The sequence below is a fragment of the Ascaphus truei genome, chromosome 12, assembly GCF_040206685.1.
Source record: "Ascaphus truei isolate aAscTru1 chromosome 12, aAscTru1.hap1, whole genome shotgun sequence".
Lineage (NCBI taxonomy): Eukaryota > Metazoa > Chordata > Amphibia > Anura > Ascaphidae > Ascaphus > Ascaphus truei.
Window position 1 is genome coordinate 38,607,865 of NC_134494.1, and position 10,976 is coordinate 38,618,840.

A 10,976-nucleotide genomic window follows, 5' to 3' on the forward strand; every position below is an offset into this window, starting at 1 on the left:
GTAAAGCATGTGACAATGTATCATTCTACATTCTTACCTAAGCTGGCAATCGTTTGGTGCTCCTGCCAATCTGTCAATATCCTGATTGTGTGCCTAACGAAATGGCCGCCTTCTGACTTTGTGCTGCAGTCTGTGAAATGCTGCAGCTGCAGTATAACATTATATTACTAAGTGTAACACATTATTGTTACAGCTTTCAGCGTAATACACAGTCTGCTGTTTGGAACACAGCAACAGATTTCAAAAACGTCACAAAAACATTCGCCGGCTTGGATTTCGCCTTCAAATACATTTATCAGAACAGTGTTCACTGAATACATTGCGTTTTAGACATACGGTATTGTGTACACTGAACGTAATTTACTCTGCATAATTAGCAGAGTGCAGAAAATAATATTCATCATGCATTATGCTCACGGTTATAATGCCATGTTTGGGGCCGTTTGTGCGGTCACTCATTGTGACCGGTTGAACGCAGTATTAAAACATGACCAAGCATGGCTTATTTCTTGTAATGCAGCTTTTCATAGCACTTCCTTTGCTTTGTCCAAGTATAAACTCTTGGATGCCTCCAGCACCCTGGCAGGGTAACTAAAAGCAATCCTCTCCGCATGCCACATGCAAGTTATTGTGGGGGTTTTTTTTTTTGCATTGGTGGAGGAATCAGAAGAAGAAAAAACCCATGGGGTTTCATTGTGAAAGCCAAAGCAGCTTCAATAAATACAGCTCCCGACACTTCAATACAGTTATTTTTCATATTAATTATCACATAGGGCAGGAGTGGCAAACCCCAGTTCTCAAGTGTCCGATTTTAAGTATATCCCTGCTTCAGCACAGGTGGCTCAATCATTGATTGCACCACCTGTGCTGAACAGGGATATCCTTAAAACTTGATCTGTCAGCGGCCATTAAGAACTGGAGTTGGCCACCCAACTATAGGGGGATTTTTTTTACTAAACTCTCCCAGCTGCAAAACTGGGATAAAGTCTGCAAAATAATTGCCCCAGATTAATCCAAGGACCCCCCCCCCCCCTGTTGCTTTGAATGGGATTCCTTTTCTTTGATGAATATGGCTCTGCTGTTAGCACTGGTTTTGCCCTACTTTTGCACCAGGGAGACCCTCGTAAAGAGATCCCTTAGCGTTCTTGATATATTGCAAGGCCCCCCATCGAGAAATACGTTTTGGATAATGATGAATAATTCGGTTCCCTTCCCGCTCCTCAAATTCTACCTATTGTGCCAATTCCAACAGCAAAATGCCCCTACTGAAACTGCAGATACACATATCACACCTGCACAGGTGTAACCGTCCTCCAACCTTATAAGGCTTGGGGATCCACATGAACATTGGGATCCCAAAGGATTGCACAAAACTGCTACTGACGGCAAATAGCGTGTTCCATGTTTTTACGATTCTCCTGATAGATTTTGAGCACTTCCCAAGTTGAGCAGATTCTGACCTTGATCTACGCGGTGAAGAATAGAGGCATTCTCCAGAACGGCTCAACGTCCAGCAACCTCCTAAACCGTCTCACTGGGGAAGTGGTGGGTTACTACCTGGGAGACCCGCCTTTGATCATTGCAGAAGGTAAAGCATTTTACACACCTGCGATAAGCCGACGCACGGCTGTTTCTTTCAGCTCTGAACAATAGAGTTCGCGCAGGCATCAATTAACCAGTGTATCTCAACTACCCTGCAATTACAAGGTCCCACACAAGTATTAGACCGACTGGTAGCGCGGCCGTTTCTGTACTGTACTGAAACCATACAGATTGGTGATGAGCACCTTGGCACATATGGTTGGTTAATTGTTGCCCAGGTAAAGCACACATTATTTCACAGGTAAATGTTGCACAACGATGTGACCATTTTTGGTATTCCACAGTCATCGAAAGTAGGGTTTGGCAACTCCAGTTCTCAAGGGCCACCAACAGGCTATCCCTGCTTCAGCACAGGTGGCTCAATCAATGGCTCAGTCTTTGACTAGCCTTAAAAGCGGACCTGTTGGTGGCGCTTGAGGACTGGAGTTGGCCGCCCCTGCTCCAACGCATCAGTATACTGGGCTTAATCTCACACTCGCGGTGTTTGACCGGTGCATGGTTCACAGCCCGAGACATCATTACTTTCTAACCCACTGGAACTAAACCAGGGATCTTTCTAATCAATAGATTATTATTTCTACCGCTCCACAGCACAGGGCACACAATGCAGAACACGTGAATAGAAATACAACAGAGAGAGGAGCACGATATATTACAGTACAGATTGGAACAGCGATACAGCGCTCTCATTTCTACATCGAATTAATGTTTTTGCTGAATAATAATAATAATGTTTATGCCCTGTGTGGCCCAGCTGTTCAGCACGACACAAACGTTACATGGATTAGACTGCTCTGCATTCAAGAACACGTTTGCTTTTCTATTTTTCTAGCTTTATACTTTCCGAGCATCGACATCTCAGATTCAACAGTAAATAGCTGGGTGATCACAGGTAATATACACACTGCTTTTTATTATATGTACTGTATGCAACCAGAGCTCAAATTGAAAGGGGGTGTGTGTGACATTTATAGTGACACAGTGGAGCCAAACAAAGCAGTTAGACCCACCCACATTTACGTGTGAACAGGTGTAGATAGAAGGCAGGTAAATGTCAGAGCCTGTAGCACTTTTTTTTTAATATCTTTTCTATATTGTTTTGGACTGGTTTGGGATCACAGTCTTTCTGCTGGCAACCCATATTAGTCCTTAGTTTTTTGTTTTTGGAGTGCACCAGGCATCATTGTATTTTTGTACAGTATATATATATATATAATGGTTATTGAGGCAAAAAGTGACACTGTGTGGTCATTTGCATGTCATTTCCCAGAATCCCTTGCTGCAGTGGAAGTGCTGTATGCTGGGTGATAATGGGGAAAGGTGGGGTTGCAGACCTGCCTAAGACATGCAGATGAGCATACAGCTATATTTGCATATATATATATATATATATATATATATATATATATATAAACAACAAAAGATGTGAACCTGCGGCTAACTGAAAAGTGACACTGAATTTCTTAAATCAAAAATCTATCATGTAATGCTAACCAGATAAAGAATAGCAGCTGTATGACGATGCTGGGGACAATAATATGAATATAGAAAAAAGAGAAAAGAAAAAAGTGTCCCACTAAAAGCACTCAAGCAATATAATAATATGAAAAATGTGTTTATTAAAGAACATGGATTACACAAAAAACATTAAAGGTTAAAGCTGCAGTTCAGGCTCCCGTTTTTTTTTTAACTTCAATAGTTTCATGTGGGCAATCTCTACTTACCTAAAAAAAACTGCATAGCTGCCGGTCAATTCGTTCACCGTCTATTGATCGGCAAAGTTTGGCGACATCTTTAAATATGGGGAATGTAAATCGTTGCTATTGGAACAAGCATGCTTGTTAAAATAGAATACAAGAAAATTGGTCTTTCAAAGTTGTTGTTTTTTTTAAACAGAAAATACTAAAAATATTTTTTCTTACTACAGAACTGATTTATTAAAAAACACACATGCAGGATATTGCCTGAACTGCAGCTTTAAAACAGTCCCCATGGGATCCCTACAGCTGATAGAAAATACACAACATGAAAAGGCAATGCTATACTCCTGGATAAGTGAGGAATAACCACTGTAGAGATAGATAAGCAATATATATACTTGCAGGTAATCAATAAGATCTGTCCTGTGGTGAAGACAAACCCGATGCAGTGTTTCGCACCCTAGCATCTTCTGGGGGCGTCAAGCCCCCAGAAGAAGCTAGGGTGCGAAACGCTGGGTCGGGGTTGTCTTTGTGTGCACTTCCCTCTGATCCCCCTTCATTTGATGTGAACTTTCCTGCAATTATACCAGAGATTTTCCGCAATTCATGCCATTTCCGGATTTCACCACAGGACAGATCTGATTGATTACCTGCAAGTATATATAGTGCTTATCTATCTCTACAGTGGTTATTTCTCACTTATTTACTTGCTTGCTTAGGTGACCTAGGTGGTATTGCATTGGCAATTAATATTATCTGCAGTGTATAGTTCACAACACACAGCTTTACATGTTTTGACCGGCCGGTCTTTACACACATCTCAGGAGTTTGTTTTTTCTCTTGGGTAGTATCATTCCGATCGTATTACACACAGATCCAGGAGTATAGCATTGCCTTTTCATGTGGTGTATTTTCTATCAGCTGTAGGGATCCCATGTGGACTGTTTTAACCTTTAATGTTTTTTGTGTAATCCATGTTCTTTAATAAACACATTTTTCATATTATTATATTGCTTGAGTGCTTTTAGTGGGACACTTTTTTCTTTTCTCTTTATTTCTATATTCATGTATATATATATATATATTTTTTTTAAATTTTTTTTTTAACCGTATTTGAGCTAGGGGGTCCTTCAGATTTGAACCAGTATCTCTGGAAGCAGGGGGTCCCCATTGCTGAAATTAATGGGGTTCAGTTCCAGAGACCCCCCTGCTTTAATCCTATAACAAAAAAAATGCAATGCAAGGGGTTTGGCTGCTTTTAGCACCAGAATTCTGCCATCTCCTCCTGTACAAATACTGTAAAAAAAAATACAAATAATAATTTCAGACAGGATTGCGGCTCTGAAACATCACATCGTGTTATTTTTGGATTGGACAACATGTGCTCGCTTTAAAAAGGAAGGTGGTTAGAATCTCTCAGTTATGATTGGGCCTCAATGCTCTTTTTATCTTACATCTCTCAGGAAACATGCTACATAATTTCCCTCTATTGAGAAATAAAGCGGTGGCTACATTCTTTAGATCAGGGGGGTGCAAACTTTTAAGTTTGCGCCCCCCTGTCTCCGCTCCCCCATGCCTATGCCCCCCCCTCCTTACCAGCTCTCGGGCTCCACGCATCATATGATGTCACGACGTCATGTGACGCGTTGCCAGTTGACGCCGCGTTGTCATGGCGACGCGTCGGGCAGAGAGTAGCCGGCTGAGAGCAGGTAAGTGACGTTGCGGAGGCCTCGCGCCTCCCCCTGCATTTAATTTACATGCTTGGGAGAAAAGCGCGGGGGCTCTGCAACCGCGCGCCCCCCTTAGAAAATGCCCCCCCAGTTTGCACACCGCTGCTTTAGATCAGGGGTGGCCATTTCCAGTCCTCCAGGGCTACCAACAGGTCAGGCTTTCTGGATATCCCTGCTTATGCACAGTCTTCGACTGAGCCACCTGTGCTGAAGCAGGGATATTCTGAAAACCCGGCCTGTTGGTGGCAGTTGAAGACTGGAGTTGGCCACCCCCTGCTTTAAATTATATCTAATAGAGAAACATTTCCGCTAAGTGTTTCCAAGGATTCCTGTCAAACAAAACCAGCTCAGTACAACAACCTCCTTTGTCCCGAGGCACATTCTTTGCTTTTAGCAGCACACATTTGTACACATAAATGGATATTGCGACATCCAAAAGCAAACAAATAACATTTCATCTCCATGCAAAAAAAGGACTTGGGTGATCTTATCATAAGTAACGCACATTCTGTGGTTAGTGGGACATATTTTTTATTATTCATTTTCTGTTCGGTTATTTACAAGCACAAATAAGTCAGAGTCCCTTCAAGTTGTGCAAGCAGGAAAAGCGTTTCCAAACAGGCAGGTATATAGACAGCTGTTTTATGGGGTCCTAACAACCGAACACATCATACAACTGGAAATGGAATGACCCAAATGAGTTGGAGGTGGGAGAGAAGTGTTGGTGGTTTAAAGAACCACTTTAAGGGCAAGAAATATAAAAAATATAATGCTGCAAGTGTATAACAGCTGTGAATGCTAAGTATTGCGGCATTTGTTGGTTATAATTACGATGTTGCACTTCTGTAATGGAAACGGTTGTGACGAAGATCGTTTTGTTGAGAATGTGTCTTATTATTCAGGTCCGCTGGTGTCATTTTCAAACTAACCACAATATAGTACACCACAAACTAACCACAATATAGTACACCACAAACTAACCACAATATAGTACACCACAAACTAACCACCACAATATAGTACACCACAAACTAACCACAATATAGTACACCACAAACTAACCACAATATAGTACACCACAAACTAACCACAATACTGTATAGTACTTCATAAACTAACCACAATATGGTACACCATAACCTTACATCTTGGTACTTAAAGGATTGTTGCTACTTTTAGGAACATCACTATAGAAATAAACTTTCTGTTTTCTATCTCCATCAAACACAGCCTACAACGGATTAGCATAAGGCTGCGGTCCCAGTCAGCACTGTGGCACGCGCGCCTGGCAGGGGGGGGGGCGGCGCGTGCACAGCGCTACACCGTGATCTGCGGTCTGAATGGAGAGAGCGTTTGCGACGGGAGGGGGCGTGGTGGTAGGTTTGGGGGGGGGCGTGGCCATAACGTCCCGCGGCTGGTTCGCCCTCATTGGCTGAACCGCCGGCGGGGGCGTGGCCACGCCTCCGTCGCAAATGCTAATCTCAATTTCCCCTGCCTGCCTGAAAACCTGTCGCGCACCGCTGGGGAAAGGTGCGCGACAAGGTAGGAACTGGGACCGGAGGAACTGGGTGGCGGGGCTAGATTATAGTAGTTAGTGGGACCGCAGCCTAAGACTGCACGTCTACTGTGGAGCAGTATCAGAATAGCTCCAGGTGTGATGGTTATACAATGGGCAAAGTAATTCCTCAAAGTACAGGTCTGCCCTCTAGGCACAGGGAGATAAGGTGACTTGCCCAAGGTCACAAGGAGCCCACACCAGGAATTGAACCAGGCTCCCCTGCTTTACTCACTGAGCCACTCCTTAACATGAAACGTATATTCTATCACAGGATAAAATAGTGCATACACATGGTCTTGTTAAGTACATTTGCTTACATATTGATTGTACTGTGCTTAAACATAGTTTTACATGTGCCGCCAATAGTGTGTGATTATGTATTTAACCCGCAGTAATACTAGGAGTCGACAATACTCTCTTGGGAATAAACAACCAGAGTTTTGCAAGACTAATGGAAGAAAGATTGGCGCAACTGTTTCAACTGTCTCATCGGCAAACCAGAAGATTTAAGCGGGCAACTACCATAGAAACGTACACTGTTCAGGTCAGCATTTAAACTAGAACACCAGTAAATTGAAGTTGGGGAGGGGGGGGGGAGGGGACAAAACATGCTTGGAATCGATTTCCAAAAGCCCACAGAGCAGGGGCGGGCCAGTCCAGTCTTCAAGACCCCCAACAGGTCGGGTTTTCAGGATATCCCTGACTGAGCCACTGATGGAACGACCTGTGCTGAAGCAGGGATATCCTGAAAACCTGACCTGTTGGTGGCTGCTGCCCACTCCTGCCCTAGGAGGATATGTCAAATCTTTAACGCTGTACAGATGTCGCAGATCTAGAAATGTCATTAAAATCAGACGGGTGGTTTCATTCTTGTTAGGATCGCGAGGAAGTATAATAATGGCGACAGCGTAGGAAAGGCCAAGATCATCTACTGTGCATTCAGGACACAGAAAATACAGAATAGTTTCTTCTTTCTATGACCCAACTGCACTGAACAAAACCAATACATATTTATATGGCATATGTTTTTATTTTTTGCAGATGGTAAAAATGCAGCGTGTAGAAGGTCTCAATAATCCAGCTGAACTGACATACTATGCTTTAATGAACGGGACTCCAATACCTGGCATTGTGGCTGCGAAACAGTTAAGCACTATTGATCCCCAAACCATGGCCCTGACGTTGGGATACATTGTGCGGATGCAAGCCGATCGTAAGGATGTTTTCTTATCTTCTTCATGGCGTATTCCATTAGATTTCTCAACATGAGTCACAAAAAAGGGGTCTCCAGAGCCAGCAACGTGGGATGCCCCGAACTGGGGTCTAAGAGAGATAAGAAGTGGGGGAAACTGGGAACCAAGGCAAAAAGAATCTGGTCAAGGAGCATGAATAATGAGCAGGCAATGAGAAAGCACACCAAAGCATCAGGGGATCCGTACAGTGCTAAAATGCAAATTTAATGACCTAAAAAGTCATGCTTGCATCCAACGTTTCGTTGCAAAGCATCTTCCCTCCTGATGAAGGAGCTTTGCACCGAAACGTTGGATGCTAGGATGACTTTTTCAGTAATTAAATGACATTTTTTTGGCACTCTATTGATCCCCCCCGAGTTCTCGGTGTTCGTGGCCATTGCCGGCTCATTCATGTGTTTGCTCCGGTTAACTAGTCGAGACTCAGTTAGCACCGGCTGTGCTATTTTCTATTTCGTTGCGCAGTTTCCTGTATGATGGCCCAAAAGGGACAGGGAAACTACAGCAAAATATGCACGAGCCATAAATCCAAATGTTTAATGTGATGATAAATAAAAATAAAAAAAAACACATAGGAAGACGAATCTCCCCGAGATCATTATTTCAGGATTCATGACATGAGGAGCGCAGTGGCTCGACGTACACCTGGGGGTACAACCTTCCAGCCAACCTACTGTAGCGACTAGAACAGGGCTGGCCAACTCTAGTCCTCAAGAGCCACCAACAGGCCAGGTCTTAAGGATATCCCTGTTTAGCACAGTTGGCCCAGTGAAAATGACTGAGCCTCCTGTGCTGAAGCAGGGATACCCTAAAAACCTGACCTGTTAGGGGGGTCTTGAGGACTGGAGTTGCCCACCACTGATAACTAGAGCGGTGAGCAGTCAGCTGGGACATGTCGGAGTGACTTGCTACAAAGTGGTCTTCCGATGGGGTCTGGAAGCCACCGATTTAATCCCCCATCCATATCTCAGATGGATTCTCTGCAATGGTCTAGCATAGGGGGGCTCCACACCAGTCCTCAAGCCCCCCAACAGGTCAGGTCCTAAGGATATCTAAGTTTCAGCATAGGTGGTTCACCTGTGCTGAAGCAGGGATATCCTGAAAACCTGACCTGTTGGGAGGGGCTTGAGGACTGGCGTTGATCCCCCCTGGTCTAGCAAGCGGCTGTACTGTATGTCACTGAAAACTCAGGTTCTGTTGTTGTCACGGATTTTGAAATAGCAAAAACAACAGGAGAACCAAATCATAATGAACCTCTGACCAGAAGAGCTAACAATCTAATATTAAATCCCAAAGGGACAGACAGAGCACAAATGACTCGCTCCCAACACAAACCCCAGTGCATTGTTCCCACAGCCCTGCCCTTGTCTAATGAATCATTCCGTTTATTCACACGCGCTGACAGGCGCCTATAAGGGACATTATTCACACGTATACAGTAACAATGCTACTCACACGTGTACAGTAACAATGCGAGGTACAAGTGGCGGAAGTACATGGTTACATTCCTCATTTCCAGTGACATGTTTCATGTTTCTGGCACAGATTTACAAGCAAACACTGCATTTTTTGGGAGTGGACTTTTCTCATTGTAAACAGAAGTTCATCCAAAAAAAGGAATGCACACTATATCCTAAATAATAATAGTGCCCTTTTCTCTAGTGCGAAGAAACAAATAGGTAAAAAGGCACAGTACCACCTATGACTGGATATATTGCTACCTAGCTTCTCTCTTGTTGGCTTTGGCAGAGACAGGTGAATCCCACATTGGTAATGATCCAGTTGTGCCATCTTCTCTCCCCTTACAAAGCCGTGGTAAAGAACCCCCCGAACAACATGTGGATTATTGCAGCAGTCTTGGCCCCTATAGCTGTGGTCACCGTAATCATCATTATAATCACAGCCGTGCTGTGCAGGAAGAACAAGGGGGACTTCAAATCCGAAAACATGGCCAACATGCCTCCGAGGACCAAGGTAAAACCAAAATCCTTTCAGTGCAAAAAAGGATTTATGTGGGACCATCATCAAATGCACACAGACCGGGCATAAGTATGCGGACGCTCCATCCCAATGGGGCGTTCAATAAGCCACATTCCTATCATGTGGCAGTGGTGTTTCTTATATACAGTACAGGTTTATGTCACCAAACAATGCAATGGGGTGTTTTTTTTTTTTTTAAATCTAGAACTCAGCCCACGCTCGCTTCGCGCACCAAACCCGCCCCCCACGAAATAATGACCCGCCTTCTCTCTCCCCACCCCAACTCTTTTATTTCGTACCTTATGATGTCATCAATTCTTTCTGCCCCTCTCTCCTCCAGCTTTCTTGCTGTCGCATCTGACTTTCTGTCTACATTTTATAGCTATCTGACTCTCCTTATCTGCCACCAGGCTATGTGCATTAGGATGTCACCGATGAGCTATACCTCATGGAGGGGCGGACTAATCATTTTTATAACGTAGTAAGATTAACCAAATAGATTAAAAGTTTTGCATCCTTAAGATGGATGTTGTTTCTCAACAAGTCCAATATTTTCTTCTCGCCAACTTTGTTTTTCAGTATAACTTGTCTACAGGCTCACGAACATTATTGATGACAGACACATTCACAGGAGAGCCTAAAACTGCTTCTGTATTCCTCTTTGCTGCCGGAATGACCAGCTTTGCTCTTCAACCTGTTGTTGTAGAGAAGACATTGGCCATTACAGTCAATTATATTGAGATTTATTTTTATATTAAATATAAATAAATATTATATTTATTTATGTTCCTCAGATTTTGGGCCGTTTCAGAATGAAAACAACTCGTATCTTAAAGAGGCAATCGAAGTCGGGGGGGTCTCCAGAGCCAAAACCCATTAATTTCAGCTCTATGGACCCCCTGCTTCCAGAGATACTTACCTCTGTAGGGGGCGCCGGTAGCCATTTCACTCGATGTAAAGCTCCCGCACCCTGCTGGCCAATGGGAAGCCGTGACGTCCTCCGGTGCAGCTTCCTATTGGCCCGTGTGATGGGGGAGCTGGAAACTTGCAGGAGATACCGGCGCCCCCTTTGGAGGTAAGTATCTCTGGAAGTAAGGGGTCCCCGGAGCTGAAATGAATGGGGTTAATCTCCAGACCCTCTGCTTCAATCCTGGGT

At 43.8% G+C, this 10,976-nt stretch overlaps 1 protein-coding gene across 5 annotated transcripts in view; it reads left to right on the forward strand.

The window, feature by feature from the left end:
• The window catches only part of KIAA1549L (KIAA1549 like), a 106,051-nt gene that overhangs the window by 59,737 nt on the left and 35,338 nt on the right, over positions 1-10,976 (forward strand). For all 5 annotated transcript variants that reach the window (XM_075567370.1, XM_075567371.1, XM_075567368.1 and 2 more), the window contains 5 exons: positions 1,426-1,588; positions 2,435-2,494; positions 6,983-7,134; positions 7,632-7,803; positions 9,651-9,814. In XM_075567370.1, the coding sequence (XP_075423485.1) occupies positions 1,426-1,588; positions 2,435-2,494; positions 6,983-7,134; positions 7,632-7,803; positions 9,651-9,814 (711 nt within the window). The remainder of the gene's footprint in view (positions 1-1,425; positions 1,589-2,434; positions 2,495-6,982; positions 7,135-7,631; positions 7,804-9,650; positions 9,815-10,976) is intronic.